This window comes from Halichoeres trimaculatus, unplaced genomic scaffold (genome assembly GCF_033239565.1).
Source record: "Halichoeres trimaculatus isolate MK-OKI-2021-1 unplaced genomic scaffold, fHalTri1.1 fHalTri1_scaffold_19, whole genome shotgun sequence".
NCBI lineage: Eukaryota > Metazoa > Chordata > Actinopteri > Labriformes > Labridae > Halichoeres > Halichoeres trimaculatus.
In genome coordinates this window covers 5040767-5063449 of record NW_027437197.1, presented here as the reverse complement: position 1 = coordinate 5063449, position 22683 = coordinate 5040767, and the positions used below count along the sequence as shown (strand labels likewise).

Genomic DNA, 22683 nt, shown 5'->3' with positions numbered 1-22683 from the left:
CTGAGCTGAAACACTGGATTAATCCTCTTCCTTTGTTGATGATAAACTTATTCCTGTTACTTTTATTCTGCATGTAAAAAGAGTCATTGTTTTAGTCCTAAGTGTGTGTGTGTGTGGAATCAGCAGAGAAGTGTGTGTTCCTGATCTGTGAAAAAATCTCTGCAAATACTTGACACAAGTTTTTTTTTCCTGTGGTCCAAGATTTTCTGATGAGGTCTGCTGCTGTTTTGAGTTTAACTTTTTTTTTTTTTATCACTCACTAAACTTTTAAGCCTTTAAAGTCACAATAAACACATTTTCACACAGCTTTCCTCTGAATGTTTGGGTTTTGACTCTTGCTGACTTGTATTTTGGCTCCTTCCACATGAGATTCCACCATTCCCTCTTCAAACCACCAGATGGCAGAAGAGAGCTACTTTACCTGTTCTGATCATGTCATCTCTGTGGCTTTAACTTCCTCTTCTTGTCTCTATAATCATTCACATCAGCTTTCTCAAACCTGTCTTCCCCTCAGCCGCCTCCTGCTCTGACAGGCTCCTGATAAATTCTGCATTATCATGAAAAAATGTTTAAGCGGTTTAAGATTGACTCTCTGAATGAGTGTTTGATGAACGGGGTCCTGGTCTATTAAAAGCCTTCACAGGAGGAGTTAAATCAGCAGTGTCAGCGGCGGTGACGCTGCTTAATCAAACACGGTGATTGTTCAGCTTCAGTGAACTGGGAATGAGTGATTAACAGAGACTCATTGACTTACATCTGAAGACTGAAGGTCACTGCTGGGCTGAGACACACACCTTTCAGGAGACACAAGCCTGAGACCTGGATCAGATGTTGGTCTAGGGTGATGGAAAACCTGTTGCACTGGGAGCCTTCATAGGGGAGAACAGATAATGTGAGACAGTTTTTACATTTGCTCCTCTCTAAGAGAGCTGAAATGATCAATCAGTAAAATTTACACATTTCCCATTAAAGGTCCCATATTGTGCAAAAATCACTTTATTAAGTCTTGTAGTGAAATTTGTGGGTCTTTGGCTTTTCAATAATATGTATCGCACTTTTTATTTTTTTTTAAATAGAAATCCCCTTTTTGCAATTTTAGAAAGTTTTTACAAGTTTAGGAACTTAAGCAAAATTTAGGAATTGCATTATATAGTTTTTTTTTTTTTTTCAAATTTAAAACATTTCAGCATTTTTTTGAATTTTGCACGCTTTTAAATCACATTTTTTTATTTTGCAATTTTTTTTTTTTTTAATTTCCAACTTATTGAAATTTCATACATTTTGCAAATTTATAAAATCTATGACTCTACAATTTTTTTTTCTTAAATTTGCAAATTTATTAAAAATAAAGAACTAAGAAATCACATGTGCAAATTTTTAAACACAAACTTCTCATTGAGGTAATTATTCACCTGATTATACACTTTTTTTGTCTCAATGTGAAGAAAAGGTAGATTTTGAGGCTCCCAAATGACTTTCATCGAGGTGAGCTGAGGCAAAACGGCTCTTTGAAAAGAAAAGGTTGCAGACCCCTGTCTTACATTTCCCCGTTCTCCCCTACCCATCCCCACACGCCAAATTGAACAATCCGTGTTAGGTGCTCACCTCAGAGAGTAGGACTTACACTAGACCTCATAAAACCACCTTCACCCGCCATTGAGCCCTCGACCAATGTAGCTTGTAATTGAGAGAACCAGTGATCACGACACAATATTGTCTCACGGGCTCCAGACGTCTTTTCTTGCGTTTAATCTCCCACATTTGGGGCTTTTTATGTTTCATGGTTTGCTTGTTCCGTGCGTCTGCGGAGAGTTGTAGAAAGTTCAGCAGCAGCGGAGCTGGAATTTGGCTTACATCATGTCATCAGGGAGGAATAAGGAGGGAGAGCAAGGACACAAAGCACATGAGGAAAATAAGAAATGAAATGTTAATTCTACTCTCTTTAAATGACATGTGTCGATAAATCTCCACGACAAAACCCCAACACTTTGAATCTGCAGCGGTTACCTTCTTCTTAAAAATCTGCCGTCTTGACTTTGACACAAAGACACAGGAATAAACTCTGCTGACACAGTCACCCACCACAGCATCATGTCACCTTAAAGCTAATGTTGTGACACCGCCTGACATCATTCACTGGGAAACACTTTATCTGCGGACTGCAAGGGAAGAGCACCAACCTCTATCATTGTCAAGACAGGACACACACACACACACAGGCTGTACATTGAAGGTCACCTGAAACACACAAGCGTCTCTGAGAACATGAACTCTGTTACAGAGCGCGGCGCCGTGTGTAGAGCCGTGAATAATTCACGATGATTTGTTAAAATTAGTTTGCTGTCAATAATTCATCACAGATTCTGCTTTCCAGACTGAGAATGAGGCAAACCCCCGCAGCACTCGGTCACCACGAGCATCCACTCTGTTATTCCTTCCTGGGATTCGATCAGCTGCAGGAAGTCTGGGGAATAAACATGTCCATGTCCTGTGAGGTCACGTACCTCTCCAGAATAACTGTGCGTGTTCATGCAGCGATCAGCAAAAAGCTGGGAGCGTGCAGGTCATTGGGGCTGGACGCAGAGTAACCTGATTACTGACAAAGAGGTTAGGCCTCAGTCATGGCTGTAATATACTTACTGGGCTCTAAATGGAGCCTAACCAGCTCCCACTGGGAGGCAGAGCAGTTGTTAAAGTGGATCTTGTTTGTGCGGAGTCTTAAGTTGCTGATGGAGCTTAGGTTTCAGTGTGGACACCACTAAGAGTCACTTACTGGTTTCTATGGGTGAGGATTGGCAAGAGCCTCACGATACGATACAAATCACAATACTTGGGTCATGATATGATTATATCACAATTAGTCCTGTCAGGGGATTAAAAAGTTAATCTAATTAATTACTGAATTTTTAATCTGGGTCTGGTGGAGCTTGTCAATCAAAATCCTGCTTGTAAACTACTGTGGGTGAGAGCGGTCTGCTCTTTTGACGAGAGCCCAGCAAGGATATGAGGAGAAGATGAGAGATGACAGAGGCATAGCGAGACGCTACAGGTCAGAAAAGTTCAGCTGAGGATGTGTCGCTGTAGATCAGAAAGAAAGAGCGACGCCATCGTGGGAAAAGATGACGCAGATCATGGAGAGGATCAAAGGATGGAACGCCCGAGATAAACACGATTAAAAAAGCACATTTTGTCTGTTTTTGGGATCAAAAACAGGAGGAGAGACAAAAGAAGAGAGTCCACTCTTATTCAGTAGTTTTGGTGTTTACACAGTCAGGGAAAAGATTATTTGGGTCTTGAAAGATCGTTCAAGATGCTCTGAAAACAGCTGGCAGCCAATAAGTCAATTGCCTTACTTTTCACAACGCACTAATTTGCGGTGTAATTAATCAAATTAACCCATTAAAGTGACAGCCCTAAACACAATATCACAATATTGAAATTTTTTATCTTAAACCAACTTACCCAAGAATAGAGAGAAAACATTGATGTTTACGTATGGTGGGCGATAGGTGTCAGCTGATTAGCGAAAGCCACAACACGATGGGAGTACAGCCACAATGGAAGTTAAGAGGGCAGTTTTCCTGACTGACAAAGAAAAGTTGTAAGAAGTGAGCTGATGATTGTTTTCTTTTATAACCTAATCTATGATAAAACTAACATATATACGAAGCTTTATTTCATATAGATGACGTTCATCATTTACTGACTTTTTAAAACTTTTCTGTGTCCCTTTGGATAAGTGACCTCTTTTAAACTCTTCTGTTGTGGCCGTACTTGTGTTGTGTTGTGGCTTTAGCATATTTGTTGAGGCTTTTGCATTTGTGGCTTTTGCATTTGTGTTGTGGTGTTTGTATATTTGTTGAGGCTTTTGCATTTGAGGCTTTTGCGTTTGCAATTTTGCTCTTGCATTTGTGTTGTGGCTTTTGCATATTTGTTGAGGCTTTTGCATTTGTGGCTTTTGCATTTGTGTTGTGGTGTTTGCATTTGTGGCTTTTGCGTTTGCGATTTTGCTTTAGCATTTGTGGCCTTTGCATTTGTGATTTTGCTCTTGCATTTGTGTTAAGACTTTTTCATTTGTGTTGTGGCTTTTGCATTTCTGGCTTTTGCAATTTTGCTTTTGCATTTGTGTTGTGGCTTTTGCACATTTGTTGAGGCTTTTGCATTTGTGGCTTTTGCATTTGTGGCTTTTGCATTTGTGGCTTTTGCGTTTGCGATTTTGCTTTAGCATTTGTGGCTTTTGCATTTGTGATTTTGCTCTTGCATTTGTGTTGAGGCTTTTTCATTTTTGTTGTGGCTTTTGCATTTGTGGCTTTTTTGTTTGTGATTTTGCTCTTGCATTTTTGTTGTAGCTTATGCATTTGGGTTGTGGCTTTTGCATTGCCGGCTTTTGCATTTGTGTTTTTTTTGCTCTTCCATTCGCGTTGTGGCTTTTGCAGTTCCCCTTACACCCTCGGGCCACTGTATTTACGGCATTAATATCCACATCATCAAGTTTAGTAGAATATTTTGAATACACCTTGAGATTATATCAATTATACAGTTAATGGGCGACATACAGCTGAGTAGCTCTTCAGCGCCATCTACTGCAGCGGAGGTGTGGAAGACGCATCATACCCACCTAAAATACGAATCTTTATTTTTACAAAAGTATCGATAATAATAGTTGAAATATCGACACTGTATCACAGGTCAAAGTATTGCGATATATTGTTGTATCTTTCTTTTTCTCACCTTTCCTGGTTTCCATAAGTTCAAAGTTGGCTGTTGACGTATCAGAGGTGTTGACTCTGTCTAACTTTCAGCAAACTTCCAGGAAAAAAGTGGCTCCGTTCCTCATTTCCTGAGTTTAATTTTATTGTCGCTCTCCTTCCATTCCCTAACCACCTTTAGGGTCACAAGAAATGGCGCAGTAATAAAATAAAAACATCAACCTTCAAAAAGTAACCAGCATAAATTACGACTTAATAATCACTGGGAGTCGTCCAATATAAAGAATTTGATGTAGAAGCCACAAACAGCATTAAAGCACTGCAGTAATAAATTGAAACAAAGCCAGTCAGCACAGGTGGGTCTTTAAAAGCTTTATAAACTGAGGCGCTGACTCAGCTGAGTGGCTCTGACCTACTTTCACACTGCTGGAGCTTACAATCATCATCCGCCTTTGTCCTGAGCCCAGGAACTTTAACAGCTTTTACAGCCAGAGCCGAGGAGTGTTGGTGCAGAATGTGGGGATGAAAGATCAAAATCAGAGCGAGGAGGGTTTCAAAAGCAGCCAGAAAGACTCGGGAACTGAGGTCTTCATCTGATACTGTTATAGATGAGAGTTTAACATGTACCATACCACTGCTGTTATGGAGAAGGAAAAGCAGACCAGGAAAACTTAAAGAGGGGTATTTGGTTTCCCATATTTTAAACAGGGATATTAAGGCCTTGTTCACACGTAGCCGGGTATTTTCAAAAACTAATGTCTTTTTGAAAAAATACTTTTGCCCTCACATAACCTGGTAAATTTGCCAACAAGCGTGGCTCAAAGCGTGCCGAACCCATTAGTGGTAGTGTTTTTCAGATGTGAAACCCCTGCCAGCCAATCAGAATGAGCCCCTGTCTTTCAGCTGTGAAGTTTGAGGACCAAAAACTCTATTTACCGGCGTCTACAGGAAACCATGAAACCAGAGTTTTCCAAAATCTTCACTTTGGCCAGAGTTTTCAGAAAACATTGTTTTTAGTAACGTAAAGCTGTGGTTTTGTGTGGATGACAGTTGTTAACAAATAAAAATATATGTGGTTTTCCAGATACCCAGCTGTGGTTGACATGGACATGGCCAAAGTAAACTTGCAGATTTTAAACCTCTACATATTCATATGTTGTAGAAATCTCGGAATATTTCTGTAGATTGATCAGAGTCTGTTCTTAAATTAGCACAAGAGCTTCATGAGATCTTCATGAGATTTGCTGAAATTATGAGGTCATCGCATAAAGATCCCCTAAAGCTATTCAATTAAAAATTTGGTCGGGAAAGATTTTCAGACTAAGGACCTGAGCTGGGTTGCACATTTTTAGCTGCAAAGTTGAGCTGCTTTGGTCGTCTCCTGAGTTATGCAAGTCTGCTTTATTGTAGCACAGTAAGACCAAGCGGCAACCTCCGGTCTGACAATATGAGAAAATACAGAAGTGCTAAAATCTGCTGTTTCTGGAGTGTTCGCTTAAGGCTGGCTCTGGAAGTACCTGAAGTCACAAACACACCAAGCCAAAAAAAGCCATTTTCAAAGCAGAAATTAACCTGTTTACAGCCTGCTTCAAAAAAAGTCTCCTGCCTGAGTCGCTAATTTTACTACCGGCTCCCACTGTACGGGGGTGAATTTTTTCTAGCACGGCCTTTCAGATGATATTAAGATCGCGAGCTCCCCATAAGAGGCACAGCTGAGGGTCACGTGACGGCCGGCGCCCTATGGCTGTAGGGGAAGCCCTTGCCACCACCAATATGGCAGCTATAGCCGATGTGCTTCATTTTCCGTTTCAGAAACAGATGGGTGACGTCGGTGAGACTACGTCCCCGTTTTATACAGTCTATGGTTGCAAAAAGTGTTGACAACTTCTTCTACTCTAGTTTAGTTCTGAGGTAGACATGCATTTGTGATACACTGCCCCCTGCAGTTTGGGGATGGACGCTGCACAGACAAAGTATAGTAAGTAAGAAGCATAAAAACCGCACGTTCTCTCGTGCTGATTTTTCAAGTTAGAGTTGGGCAATACTGGGAATTTTGGTATCGATCTGATACCAAATAAATATAGGGCCAGTATCGCCGATACTGATACAGTTTTTTTAAATATTTTCCTTTTAATTATGTTGTTAAAACCTAGGACGGATTTGGGCAAAGTTTAAAGGTGATTAGAAAATACTTTAGTTTCATGATAAACATTGTTATTCAGAATCAAAAGAACAGTAACAAAACAAATTTTCCCCAAAACATTATGTGTGGAATTCTTTTCTTGAGAAAATAAAGTGCAAAAATTGTATCACTTTACGGTAAAATTAAAAAAAAAAAAAAATCTTTTATGACATATAGAGTTGAAGACTAGAATATGAAAAAAAATTAAAAAAGTAGAACTGTTTATTGAAATAATACAAAAATTAAGGAACTTTTTTTTCCTTCAGTGCACTTCTGTTTTTTCTTAAATAAACAAAGTGAAAAAAAATTAACCTGAGAAGAAATTAAAAAAAATGTTTTTGAGGTAGAGAGTTAAAAACTAAAACACAAAAATAAAATAAAATAAAATTTTATTCGGTGAATGTACGAGAAAAAATCTAACTAGGGTATCAGTTTTTTTTACACTGGTATCATTTGATATCAACACCAACTTTGGTATTGCCCACTTGTACGTCACGTTCATGCAGAAACCTTAATCATCCTGAACTGGCTCACGATATACTGGAGTGGTGGGGCCTCAAACACTAAGTCCTGCCCATAGCTCCGCCCCCTAAAACACCAGTGTGAGAAAAATGGAGACTCTTTTGAGCTGTAATAAACGTAAAAGCTCAGTACACTCTCTGTTCATGAGGTGTTTTGCAGGGATGGTGATACAGACTTTGAGGATTTCACTGTGCTGAGTAAACTCAATCAACGCCAAGCAAACAGCCGTGTAATTTGTCCTCCCACCTCAGCCAGCCTCCCTAACCATAAATCAGTGACAACGTAATAATCTCATCCCAAACTGGCCTCCTCTTTATTCTAAAAGATACTGAAGGGCGATATTACGGGAGAGGACGTGTTTTCAAACGGGTATGAATTGTTTTCCAATACGACTCGGGTGCAGCAGAAGTGATGGATCACGGTGTCTGGAAGCAGCCGAGTCAGAGAGCAGCAGCAGATCTGCTCCCACTTAATGAGACTGAAACACACGACAGACAGTGATGATGTAAGAGGAGTCGTTCTGTGTAATCAGGAGACGACATCTAGTGATTGAGGCTGATCGGTGCACTGTTGATCAAACGCAGAGAAGGAGAAAAAGATAAGAAACAGGCGTCTTCTGCTTCTTTTTCATTCTATCCATCTTTCTATTATGTCATCCTTTTGAACTGGAAACTGTCCTCTCTGTTCCAAGTCATCAGACCATTCCTCTGTAATAAAACCTGATAAATGAAAAGAGACATACAGCCATCCGACAAAAGCTCTCTGTGTCAGCCGTAAAGGTGAGGAGCCCCCGCTGTCTCCTGTGTCAGAGCTGTTTGAATTTCATTTCACTCCAGGCACTCATTGTGCTAACGGCTCCAGTCCTGCTTTATCTCGCCCTCCTGAATCTGCATGTGTTCATTTTCTCCCCTTTTTTATTTCATGCACTTAAAGTGTGTCTGAAAAACCACTCTGGGGTTTCCTCTGTCTTGTTTCATCTGCACAGATCCCACTCGAGGAGTTTCATTGCAAAATAAAGATGCTTTCAAAAGCTAAATGGAACAGCTCGTACCAAATGACGGCTGGTGTGGAGTTAATATTCACTTCAAAATGTTTTAGTCGTCTGTTTGAGGAATACTTTGGCTTTCTTTGGATGGTATAGTTCTGTAAAGACAGATGACAAAGTTTAGTTCAATGTTTGATTCTTTGGTTAAATCTGAACTGACTTCACCAACATTTGAAATAAAACTCAAAAACACTCAAGATGTAACCACAGTGTGGATTCTTTAAGGCTGAACCTGATTCCAATATATTTGGCAGAAAAAATTCTGATAACCAATTAATTGGTCGATTAATTAAAAAAAAAAATTGTTGATGAAAAAAAAAACCTTCTCATTTTTGGTCCCTTAACGCTTGAAGTCAGACATGATTCTGCGTGTTACTTTACTTCCTGTTTGGAGAATATTTTCCTCAAGAGTTTTCAGTATTGTTTACAAAGAGTAACTGATGTGTTACTGGGATGTCATTTAAGATTTTGTTTTATAACCAAAGTTTTATGGATGAATGCTAACAGCTAGCATATTAAGACAATTTCCTGTAAATGTTAGCATTAAGCTAGCACTAGATTTTTGGTACAATGAGAGGTGTAAAACATGTTGAATGTAGTGAAAAGGAATCTCTTGTGAAAGATTAATTTGCATTTCTTTGTGTGTTCAGTTTTACAGTTAGGCAGTAACTTTAGCTAGGTTAGCACAACTTTAGCAATGCAACTTAAGTTCAACCTTACATACAGATACAACTATGGACGGAGTCTTCTGTCAGTGCTCTGCGTTCATTTCGTCCGTACTTCTGCATGTACCACTGGAAACCGTGGGGGCAGTGTTGCTGTTACTACCCGATACAAAGCTTTAGTGAGACATGAAGAAGAAATAGCAATAGCGGAACTTTCACAATGTAGTTAACAGCCTCACTTATTGTTTTTATGCAACATGTACATTATTAATACCTCCTCCACAGTCAGCGTACTTCTTGTTGAGTTTGGTTGTCATAAACTTTTGACTCTGGGCTGCTCCCCCCTGGTGGACGCATTGGTGAACTGCAGTGCCAACGTAAAGGATGTATGGAAATATGAGGGCAGTGACGGTGACATTGTTTGAAATAGACGGATACATTTTCTCACGCAAAGGGAAGAGAAATGGGTCCCACTCCTGTGATGCTGCCTGGCTGTAGCGCTGTATGTTGTATGAGGATTAGCACAAGGACGTCATTTGGCACAACACTGAAACTTAGCAGCTTTCGAAAAATTAAGACTATATTGGCATTTACTGCAAAAAAGTGACATCTTAACAGGTGTTTTTGTCTTATTTCCAGTTGAAAATAGACTTAATATGAGCCACATTCACCTGACAAGTCCAGAAAAATGTCTTGATTCAAGTTGTTTAAAAACAAAAATGAAGTCTGAATTGCTCTAACAAGTAAAAAAAAAAAAAACCTGCCAATGGAACAAGAAAAAAGTTTCTTGTATTAAGACATTATTCTAGTTTCAAGCATTTTTTTCTTGTTCAATTGGCAGATTTTTTTTACTTGTTACAGCAATTCAGACTTCATTTTTGTCTTTAAACAACTTGAATCAAGACATTTTTCTGGACTGACCAGTTGAATGTGGCTAATGTTGAGTATAATAAGACAAATTTTACTTGTCTAGACAAAAACACTTGATAAGATTTAAATTTTTTGCAATGTTTAATCAGCAAAATTCTGGCCGATGTTGGTTGTTTTAAAAAAGGTTATAATTATTAAAAATTATCATATATATATATATATATATATATATATATATATATATATATATATAATATATATATATAATGTATTAAAGCCTTTTTGTGCTAAATATGCTGAAAATGAAGATATATTTTGCTAATTATCTCTAATCTCCTGTGGAAGATTTTTGCAGAGTCTTGCGGCTCTGAATCTTTGCTCTCCGGTTTGGATTCAGGAACCAGCAGGAGAGTAGAACTTCAGGACCCGAGGGCCCGTGACAACATGATGTGGAGTTTAAAGGTCTCAAATTAAGATCTGGGCCAAACCTCTCTGGGATTTAAGACACTTTAAGAAGAACTTTAAGATGAACTCCAAGACTGACAGACACACAGAAAACGAGGAGAGAAAAGGTTGGCTGCTCTAGTTTCTTGTACTTGTTTCAATCATGGTCGATCAATCATGTTTCAGCGTATGAGAACAACAGAGGATGAGATCATCATTGAGCCTTTTCTTTGGTTATGTGTCTTGTTTTTATTTTAGACCTTCACTAAGCATATTGTGATTGTCACCAACACTTAAGTCTTACTTTAATGTTATACTCCCTTTCAGCAGACTGTCTGCTACAATTTGCTGTTAGTTGCAGGTTTGTACAATAATTTGTTTCCTGACAGTGTTGCAAGTTATGATGACCCAGTACATATTTCATATTCCAGATCTTAGTATCCAGAATGTTGCCAGGATCTGGATCATACTTTTACATCTGTCAGAAACTACGGTGACGTTGTCTTTTATTGTTTTGCAAATCAATCTGACCATTTATGGTGGAGTTATATACACATATGGTGAAAACAGCCTTATCTCACAATGATAAAGAATCCTTTAAAAAAGTCCTGGATCTAGACGGTGATCCGGATCACCTCCAAAATTTAATCACGTCTTCCTTATCCCATTTTGAACATTACCTGAAAATTTCATCAAGATCTGTTGGTTACTTTTTGAGTTATGACATTCACAAACATAACTTCCTTGGCAGAGGTAATTAAACTCAAGTAGAGTTTTTAGAATTAGCCAAGGTCTTAAATTCCAAATATTTAATCCCTGCAGAAAAAAATGGATCTTAAACTGTTGTAATTTAATTCACTATTTCTTTTCTAGGGATATTTAGAGGTAAAAATGACAAAAAACATCAGTGTTATCGTTTTTTAAGTTGGAAAATATCAAAACTTTACTGCTCCTAAGTTTTTGTTCTTTACTCAGCCATGCAGACACAGTTGTTTTATCTACCCATCATGCCTTGCTCTCTGCCGGAGACACACAATCACTTTTCTTGGCTGTGTCAGAGGCATCGCTCTGCACCATTAACTGTAATGTCAAAAATCAAGAGTGTGTCATAGAGCCCATCCTCAGCACTATACGCAGTTATTGCCACTAGAGCGTGGGATTGACACTTCACACCCACACACAGGTTTCCTCCTCACACACACACCACACACACTCACACACTGCTGTCCAGGAGAGTCAGAGGTTGCAGTCGACCTTGCTCATGCCCTGACAGGTTCCTCCCCTCAGGTGTTCTGCTGTGACTTGTCATTCCCAGCCTTAAACGGCCTGAATTCACCACTTCATCCTCTCAGACGCGGAGCTGAAGGACAGGTGGCTTCAGGCTGTAATTACCGATTCATCTCATGTCTCGCTGTGGCCTCCTGTGAGATTTTTTTTCTCCTTTTTGTTTCGTTTTCCGCTCTGTCTGCCTCCTTTCCACAAAGAATGCACGTTTTGTTTTTGCAGCATTGTTCTCTGTGGGTGTGAAATATGTGATAAATCCTCCCCGAGTCCAACCATCCATCTCTCTTACAATGATTATCAAAGATGCATTGAAGCAGAGGACAACCTCTCTTTTCACACTATCACACACCCTCCTTGCTGCAACTTGGCTGTGTTTTGGGTCCTGTCAGCTTTTTGTGCCTGCTCAGCCCTTTTTTTGTGTGTGGATGTGTGCGTCCATGCACCCACACCGGCCCCTGGCATGGCGTCAAACCCCACCAGCCCTCCTCGCTGAGCGGAGAGGGTGACTCACAGTGATTACCACGCCGCACGCCATGGCATTGCCACTAATTCACTCACTGAGGGGTGTCCTGTAAATCTGACGTCCCCGTTGCCCGGCTGAGAGCTCGGGGGGCAGCTCAAGGACCGGCCGATGGACTCAGCAGATCGCCGGCCACACTCAGCAAAACACAGGATTGTGTTTATGGTTGGACTTTGGATGGATTACCTGTCAGAGAAAAGCTCACTTTGGTGCGTGGGCTGACAGTGTCACAGTGAAGACTAACGGCCTCAGTTCTTCCTCAATACGGAGCGATCACAGTAAAATATCAAAGGATATAAAATCCCCTGTTTCACAGACACTTTGTGGAGTCAGCACCTGTCCAGTTCATTGAATCATGGTTAAATATGTAGAGGCTGATCCAGACAGTGCAGCCACTCTGCAGACCTATTCCTGCTTTAAATCATCCAGTCCTGTAAAACTTATGATGCACTCATGTTGAATTGTATGTTTACGATGTGCCTTGTGCTCTTCTTCTGAGCCAGGGGTCTGCAACTTTTCCTTTCAAAGGAGCCGTTTAGCCTCAGCTCACCTGGATTAAAGTCATTAAGTAGCCGCAAAATCTACTTTATCTTCACAATAAGGACACAAAAGAGGATAATCTAATGAAAAATTATAGTTTTTTTATTTTAAATAAATTTGCAAGTTTTTTTTTTTAAATAGTAATGTCATAAATTCTATACATTTGTAAAAAATTAATAAAATTTCATTAAGTTAAACATTTCAAACAAAGAAATTAAAAAAGAATTACAAAATTAAAAAACTGAAATTAAAAAATGTGCAAAATTTTGATATTTCAAAAAAATTGCTGAAATGTCATAAATTTGAAAAAAAAAACCTAAATAATGCAATTTCAAAATTTTGCTTTATTTCTAAAAAATTGTCAAAATTTCCAAAAATTGCAAAAAAAGGGGATTTCAATGAAAAATTCAAAATTTTGTAAAATTAAAAAAAATGAAATAAAAAATGTGCAAAATTTTTATATTTTATAAAAATGCTGAAATGTCATAAATTTGCAAAAAAAAACCTTAGATAATGCAATTTCAAAATTTTGCTTCATTTACAAAAAATTGCCAAAAATTTTAAAAATTGCAAAAACAGGGATTTTCAATAAAATTTCAAAAATTTGCTGAAATTGGATTCTTTTTCTTAATTTGCAAAAATGTAAAAAAAAAAAAAGAATTTGAAAAAAGTTCCAAAAATTGCAAAAAAATAAAATAAAATAAAAAATGAATAAATAAAATAAAATATCAAGAGGTGATGCATTTTCAGTACAAAAAATTAATTATCATTAATTCTCTTTGCAACAAAAAATAAAATAAAATTCTTTATTTCAATAATATTTTTTAAAGCTACAAGGAGCCACTGCAAAGGAGTCAAAGAGCCGCATGAGGTTTCAGAGCCGCAGGTTGAGGACCCCTGTTCTGAGCTGAGGACTGAAGGTCAAGTCTATAAGCCTCCACACAGATGAGCAGATCCCCGTCACCTCTGCAGGTTGAACGTCTGTGAGAGTCAGCCAGGTTTGTGTCTGAGCCTCACCACAGGAAAGCCAGCTACCCAGCAGCAGGAGAGGTGTCATCTCTGAGGTTTCTAACAAATTACACCCTTCACTTGCAGAGAACACCATGCAAGTTCTTGGCCGTGCTGCTTTTTTTTTTTTGAGGGCAGAGGGAGAAGTGATCTGAAGGTGGAAGAATCGCTCCTGAAATCAAAGTGACACCTCGTATTCAGCAGCGAGTCTCTGCTGAACAAGAAGACGGAGAGCTGGTGTCAGGGCGGAGAAAGGAAAGAAAGTTCTCTGCATACAATGAGGAAGTAATGTGATAAACCGTGTCTGTCCTGGGAACACAGTCCACGCTGCTTTTGATAAAAGACTGTGCATCTGATAAGACTACTCAATTTTATGCTGCAACCATCTATAATGTAAAGTTCCTGGCTACATGGTGAATAGAGGAGTCGATGATGCAAGAATAAGCCAGAAATGACCAGGGAATCTGCTGAAAGCATCTCTCTAATTTCATTTTTATTCAAGGATTATACTTTTTATACTTTTCTCCACTGTTCTGTTGATTGAATTTCAGGTTTGAAGGCAGTTTATATCAGCTTAAAGTGATTCAAAATGAAAATAAATGCACTTTGAGCTGCTTTGGTTGAAAGAAGAGAAACTAAAAGCAAAAACAAGACAAATGAACAGTCCTTGGTTATGTTTTTATAAGGTTATGGACAGCTCAAGGAGAGATCATTTACTCTGTTGCTCCATTTACTCCACAAAAGTGTGTAAAAAGCCTGTGCTGACAAATGCTATTTTCCATTTACAGGGGAAAGTGCTGCAAGTAGTTCTGCTTCTGATGTTAAATGAACCACATTAATAAGATTTGACAAAAAACCTCAAACTGTTTAATCCATTCAGACCCACACAGGAGAAATTGTTCACACTATGAATACTTTTGTTTATTTTGCTTTTTTAAATGTTTATAATGATAAAAAAAAATCAGGGTGTAATGATTTCTTTGTATCATCAAAGTGGTTTAGGTTAAAGTTTTGTGTTTTGGGCACTTCGAACTGTTCCCATGACAATCCAGAAATCAAAGGTTATTGTTGTATTTTTCTCCACAGAAGTAAATAATCTCTGAATTTAGTCCTGGATGCTATGCATGTTACCTTGTACTCCTAATTTAGGATTGAGACAACATATTGGGCTAATTTGGTGCAAAAATTGGTGAACAATTCATGCTACAACTGCCAAATTTGAAAGGATCTAGCTCAAAATGTGAAATATAAAATTTTTCACCAGAGTTACAGATTTTTGTACAATGTAACTTAGTTCAGTATGAAATTTAAGAGCTACACATTGAAAACTACAGTAGTATTTAACACAGTAATAACATGTAAATCTGGTTTGATCACTGCAGCAAAAACAAGTTTTTTTTTTTTTTTTTAATATTTCTTTTTGAGGATTTCACAGAATAGTGACTTATTATACTTATATTTACTAATGAATTTATATATTATCATATATTATTTATATATATTATTTACTTACTAACTTATTATTACTTATAGTGACTTAATAGTGACGGTGGCTTTTTTAACTCGCAAATTTACTAGTTTATTAAGTCATAAATTTTCCACGTAATGAACTTGCAAATTTTTGAGTTTCTAAAGTCGTAAATTTGCGACTTTAGAAACTCGAACATTTTGAGTTTTTTTCTCAAAAATGTATTTATTTATTTCATTTCTTTAGTGGCCCTAATACGCCGTCGTACATTTTAAATGTAGAAAGTACTTTAATTAATTCATTATATATACCAAGAGATTTGTTAAATGAAAATTGAGGCTGAGATCCAATATTTTAAACATAAATTAGACTTTTTTTTTGTTCATGTTTCCTAGCTTTTTAGCATTTACACATTGTTTGTTCCCAAAGCCATTGTCAGATGGTCCCTAACTGGGGCAGGCTGAGTAGTTGATGCTGGATCGCAGAGCGGCAGCAGCTCAGGCAGTCAGTCCGTCGCTGCAGTCCGACAGAGCGGCCACTCATCAACATCCTCCCATCGTCCGCGGAGCTGTGACGCTATGTGGCTCTGAATTCACCCTCATACGTTCATTTGGAGCAGGGATATGACGGTGTACCACGCGTGGACATGAGGACAACTGCCACGAGGACTTCTTTTATCAGGCGGACAAGGATTCCTGACTGGCATCGATTTTCACCGAGCAAATGAGAAAGGTGGTGATGCAGCAGAGACCGTCTCTCGGTACGGACACACTGCACGCGTCCAGTTCGCTTAGACTTCGCGTCCGCCCTGTCTCGATCCCCAGTAGTTGTTTCGAATTCAGGCGTCTTTTCTGCTCATACCACTTTCACAAAAGGTGTTTTTACGTGACAGCAAACCATTATTTTCTTTAAAGAGACGAATATGACATTTTGAGGGAGAGAAGCTGTAAGAAAGTGGACGCGTTTGTTGGTATCCCATCATGCTTTGGGTAGCGAATTAGTCGCCTGCAATACACAATGAATGGGAGCGAATTTTCTGCCGCGTCAGTTCGCTTTCATCAAGAGCATACTGTCTGTCGGCTAGCGCTAGCCACCTAGCCAAATAGCTAGCAGGTTAGAACCCACTTTATATCACCTGTGGGGTAGTAAATGTGAGCTGACACAAATATGTATATCGGGTTGTATTAATTTGTTTATCACTCGTGTTTCTGTTTCGTAGATGTGTTCAATTTTCGCTGTGCGCGTTAAATGCTAGCCAGTGTCAGCCGCATAGGTTAGCCTGTGGTTCGCCTGCTAGCTAGCATTTTGTGTCGGCTGACCAGCTCACACAGGCTACCTCTGTCACAGAATGAACTTGGTATTCTGTGAGGAGACGACGAGACATCGTAGCTTCACACAGACCTGACGGAAAACTACTGGATTTAACACAAGAATCAGTCAGACATTCATGCGTTTGACAGTAGCAAGCAATGGGCTTCCATGCAGTAAAACCACCGCTTCTGTCAGTATTTCTGAGGAGCTGTTCGTTTTATTTCCATCCATCCTTCGCATCAACTTGGGGGCAGAGGCAGAGCAGAATTGGACATTTTGCTCCTTGTCTTTTTGCACTGAGGAATACAGCCTGTGCTTATCGGAAAAAGCACAAGCGTGTGCTGCTAATAAGGATATATATTTAGCGCTTAAAACGCAGGTCCTATGATTGCAGTGAATTTCTGTGGATGCACGCATCAGCATCTGTCAACATCGGGCCTGATGACAAATATCAGCCATCAGCAAATTATTTGGCATCCACTGTTGCAGCAGCCGATATCTGTTGCTTTGCATCAGTGTCATAACACCACAAGCATGAGCCAGATGTTTTTGCTTGTACTATTAAAACTTAATGAATTTCAATGAGGAAAAACACAGATTAATTGATAGATTTTTGTATTATGCAGCTCTTTAAAGGATCCAATCATTCATCCAGTGCTGCATTAGTATTCCTGTTGCCATAATGAGCAGGTACTTTGACACAAGTTGCCTTGTAAATTTGTATAATTGAATTTCCGCTCACTTGAAGATAGTGTAATGAAACCCTTAATGACCTGAACAATTTTACTAATGTTTTTAGAATGAAGGTCCATTTGGGATCCTGGTCCTGACAATATTATGTGTTTGTAGAGCTGGAGGCTACAGTTTTGGGGATCAACACATAGAGGCGTAGAGTAAAGGCAACATCAGAGACTAGAAATGCAATCCAGTACACTAGGAAGTGCCACTGCAATCATTAAGGATCTCAGAATTGTGATCCCTGGTCTGCAAACACATCCTGCTTGAAACAGATTGGGAAAATTCACAGTCAACAAAAATTAAGTATGCAACAAAAATCAGCCAAAGATATAAAACCAGAATTTTCTCAATAAGCTCACCCCAAGTGTTTTATTTAGCTTCTTTATCTCACCATGCTCTCCAAAGGATTGCCACAGCAATGACATATCCCTGCAGTCGACTGTGGTGCATACCAGTGGCACAGTGATTTGTATGTAGGCCAATGTTGCTCTTCATCTCTGCCATTGTTTGCCATTTGTTGCAATATATGCCCAAGTGTTATTTTCAGTACACAACCGCAAAACAGAGAGCCGGGTTCATTTAGAGATGATACCAGAAGCACTGTCCGGTTGTTTGGTGATGGTTTCACAGATATTGCACAGCCTCCTGATACCTTAAGCTCCTGAAAAATATGTTTGTCATTTCTCTCATGGCTGAAGGATTAAGTGTTTCGTGTGTGTGTGTGTGGGTGAGCCAGAGATTGGAAAGTATTTATTTTTTAGATGGCATGTTGTTAAATCCCTCCCAATACCATGCAGGAGGATTGTTTATTGCTCTGATATTTCAGATATGTCCTCAACAGTTCCCCATGTGTGTTTTGATTGTAATTCAGCTCTGTTGGGCTGACAGGAAGCTCAGCAGAGAGGTGGTAGTTGTGGTTACGTGGGTTACAGTGATGACAGTTAAAGAAAATGATGTAAAGGGTTAACCGCCCTTAAATCGTGGTTGAAGACAGAATAATTAGAGGAATGTCAGAATCTGCTTCATTGTCTTGAAGGTTTATTACACATGAGAGGGATTTATCTTGTTGTTGAAATACAGTACAGAACAAATGTAGGAGACAAATGTCTGCAAAGCTGTGAATGATGTTCTTCTGTGTAGCGAGCGCTCTCTAACTCTTTGTTTCTGTCTTTTTTCAGATTCGTCATGACCATTTTCCCGCTGACCAGTCTCTCCTCTGCTGAGGGACTCCGGCCTTTTTCTGTTTCTGGATTTATCAATGCCGGGATGAGATAATAAAGTCAACCAGCCTGTGCATGCTGCTACAACAACACCTGTGGCACTTGTGAACCTACCCCACCCACCCTTGATCCCCCCCGCCCCTCCCCCCTCAAGCAGCAAGTTCCCTCCAACAGTCAAACATGACGACCCCGGCTCTCCTGCCGCTGTCGGGCCGCAGGATACCCACTTTGTCGCCAGGGGCCTCCTCTTTCCCGCACCACAGGGCTACGCTGAGGCTCTCAGAGAAGTTCATCCTCCTCCTCATTCTTAGTGCCTTCATCACATTATGCTTCGGGGCCTTCTTCTTCCTCCCGGACAATTCCAAGCACAAGCGCTTTGACTTGGGTTTGGAGGATGTGCTCATCCCTCATATTGACCCTCCCAAAGAGGGGAAGCATGCGTCTGGACCGGTGATACACGGACAGGGTGGACATGACGAGCACAGACACAGGTGAGCTGACGGAGGAAATGTGATGCTTTCTGCCGTGTTGCACAGAGGTCTTAAAGGGGACATATCATGCTGATCCATGATTTAATACTTACATATAATATAATACATTTGAAAACAAGACCTTTCACCCCCTGAATTTTCAAAAAATGAGATATTGTATTTTTTCTGATATCCTAGAACGAGATTTGATGCCTCTGAAAATAGGTAATTGCCATTTGGCCGCGAGATTTCAACCGTTGTGACGACACGAGGATCCTTTCTTTTTATTGGAGTAATCTGATAAAGCAGCTCCTCCTCTGTGATGTCAGTTAGTCACACAACAGCCACTGAGGGATACACCCACCAAGAGCCGAGTATTAATACAGCTCGCTACTAGCTCTGGCTAACTTTACTGAGTGCTGGATGCAGGGACTCTGCTCTGCTGAGCAGCTCGGCTTTACATGGTGAATTAGCAGTTAAAACACTGTAGTTTTAGCAGACGTCGTAATACTTGTGAGACTGTGATATTTGCATGCTTGTTCTGACATGCACTGGGAACCTGGACCACAATAATGCTGCGGTAATAACATAGTGAGGAACTGACGGTAGAGGCGATCTTTAGACTACACTTTCAGCACGATGGATAAAACAGACAGGGAAAAGTGAAGGAGCAGGATGGAGCCCTGTTATAGAAATAGTTTATTGGTGAAGTCTGCCTATATTTCCACGTATAAACTATACATGTTACAGTAGCGATTTGACTCACCACACTGAAGCGTCCTGAGATGATCTGTGTCCAGGTGGATTTTCTTCCTCCTGAGCTGCAGAACCATCCGGGTCTGACTCGGGGTCCAATACAAAAGGACGTATCCTACACTCTGCCATTTTATTAGTGCTATCAATGCCTTACGGTGAAGTTTTGGCAAACAGCAAACTCGCTCGGTCTGCTCCATTCAATGTGGCGATTTTGTAAAAACTACCATGCTGCAAAAACTGCCTCCTGGCTCTACCCCCTCCGCCCCTCTGATAGAACTGACCAATCAGAGCACGATGGGCTGTGACGTTGCGAGGTTACTGGAGGTCATTCTCCAAACGGAGCGTTTCAACAAGATCTTCAGAATGGCCTAAAATGAGGATATTGAGAACGCTATCGTGGGACAATGAAGGAACTAAATGACTTGTACTGAGGGCAGAAATGCTTTACAGGCATCCTAGTCTGGCATAGTGAAAAGGAGAAACAAGCATGATATGTCCCCTTTAAATATTGAATAATACTACTTCTATTACTTTATATGCTCCAGACTTTACCCAGAATGTGTCTGTGGTGTGACTGTTTGTTCAGGTTTAAGGAGCATTTTTTATTCAGTCCATTTGGTTAATGAGTCTGACTCAGAGATTTTCCTGTACTTTGGAAGACACAGCCTCCTGAGTTTTTATGGTCAGTTTTATGTCTTGTAAACAAACCAACAAACCAGCGGACAGTACCCAAGTCTGGGGTAACGAGAGCTTGCACATCTGCGTGTAAACAGGAAGTGCATTGGGATAGTCACGTCTTCATTTGGCTTACACAGAGCTGATGAAACAGGGCTCAAACCAAAGGTCAATGTCTTCTGGGGAAGGTGGATTAATGAAGTTGGATTCAGGGAAGCAGGAGAATTTTCCACTTGTGTCAGACTTGTTTTTATTTCCCTGACATCTCTGACACAAGGAGTTACAAGTCTGCTTTGCTTTTTAGTTTTGACGGAGCATATTCCTTACTCTGTTTCTGTGTCTTCTCCTTTGTTATGTCACTCACTAATACACTGTTGAGTAGGTTTATGTAAACTCATCATTTTTTCACTACTGCAGAGCTTGAGGGGTGATATTCCTTCTCCTGGACACTTACACTTACACGTCTTTGTATTTTCCTTTCCTTCATCATCATCTGTGAAGCTGCTGTTCGTTTTGCATGCTCTGACCTTCCGTATTTGCATTGGGTCTAATTGTTTAACTTCTTGTACAACAGAAATTCAAGCTCTTTGGCCTCTGTTGTCGCACCGTCCCAGGGGCAGACGTGGCGGTTGAACTTGATGAGCTAGAACACACAGGCTGTTTGCAAAGCTTTAGTAACTGCTTAAACAGGCTTGGAAATTACTGCCCACCCAGAGCCAAATGCTGGTAAATTTTGGCTGCAGCTTTTACATTTGTCATTTGGTTTGTCCAGCCTCTTTGGCCGCCAGCCAGCCATCCTTTTTCCAGCTTTCCTCTCCCTCCTCCTAAATCAGATTCATATTTGGGTTCTCTAAGTGTCTTGTGCTGTTTAAAATCTGCTGAGCTGGACAAGTTACATGCCCCGACCAGATTGTTATTCCCGACTGACTGCAGTTACGTTCAAAGGAATGTTATCATATTTATATCTCAGTAAACTGTTGATTTATTGACTGTGAGCTGGCGAAGAAGAGCTGGGAGCTATTTTTCATCCAGTAAAGCAGACACAGCCTTTAATTCCCTGGATTTTCTATCAAAATGGTGAACAAATTCTTGGAAATCATGAAGTTTTTTGTTGAATAACTCAAAATATTTCTTGCTGCAGAACATTAACATTTTGCACAAGTAGAAAAATGCAGAAAATCTCTTTAATTGCTTGTTGAATGTTAGGCTCAGTGGGTTTCTAGATGCTCTATTCATGAAACAGGCTGTTTTTCCCCACACGTTGGGGAATTCAGGGTTTTTTCCTTGTAGTCACATGAGGATGCAACGATAGGAGGGAAAAATACAGCAGAGCAGAGACAAAAAATCCTGTGACCTGAAATTTATTCTTTAACCCTTTAACTTGCTGCTCAATCAATTGGTGGAGGATTTTTCTATTTTTTATATCTCATGGGAAAATACTTGTTTATTTATTTTCAAATTATTTTTATTTATTTTTTTCTTGGATGGAATGTTTAAGCACAGAATAGGATTAAGGCCACTTAATAATAATTTAAAAAATTATCTGGCGTATCTAATTTTTATATCTAATGGAAAAATAACTTTTTTTTTTTCAATTATTTTTTATTTTTTATTTTTTTTTCTTGGATGGAATGTTAAATATGGAAGAGGATTTGGGCCACTAAAAAATAAAAATAGTCCAAATTTTTTTATTTTTACTATTTTTTTTCTGAGAAAAAAGTCAAAATTCTAACTTAAATTTCAGAATTCTGAGAAAAAATTCAGACTTCTGACTTTCTTCTTTTATTATTATTATTTTTTTAAACTATTTCTATTTTTTTTTTCTTGGATGGAATGTTAAAGTATGGAAGAGGATTTGGGCCACTAAAAAAAGTCCAAATTTTTCTAATGGTACTATTTTTTTCTAAGAAAAACGTCAAAATTATAACTTTAATCTCAGAGTTCTGAGAAAAATTCAGACTTCTGGCTTTCTTCTCTGCCAAAAAAAAATTTTTTTTTTTTAGGTGGCCCAATACTGAACTCTTTGCTGTTTTTATTTGTCTTAATTTTGTCCATAGTTATTCACAGTGTTAACTGCTTAATGTGCCTTTAATTTCCCCTCATTGATAAAGAAAGGTTTTTCTGAATTCAAGTGTATAATTGAAATTGACGTTATATCCCTTTGTATTTAAAAATGAAAGTTAAATGGTTAAATTGAGAGGTAGTTAAAGGGTTAAAGGAATAAGCGGACGCACAACTGATTGAGCTCTTCGATTA

The 22683-nt window shown here is 39.2% G+C and overlaps 1 protein-coding gene across 3 annotated transcripts in view; it reads left to right on the top strand.

Moving 5' to 3' along the window:
• Window positions 1-15702: 15702 nt before the first annotated feature.
• man1a2 (mannosidase, alpha, class 1A, member 2) overlaps window positions 15703-22683 on the top strand; it is a 151969-nt gene continuing 144988 nt past the window's right edge. Inside the window, exons 1-2 of one of the 3 annotated variants that reach the window (XM_074694550.1) lie at window positions 15703-15989; window positions 18485-19017. In XM_074694550.1, the coding sequence (XP_074550651.1) occupies window positions 18707-19017 (311 nt within the window). In that variant the 5' untranslated portion in view covers window positions 15703-15989; window positions 18485-18706. Of the gene's footprint in view, window positions 16018-16308; window positions 16371-18484; window positions 19018-22683 lie in introns of those variants that run through there. The other 2 variants (XM_074694549.1, XM_074694551.1) reach the window with 2 other exon arrangements.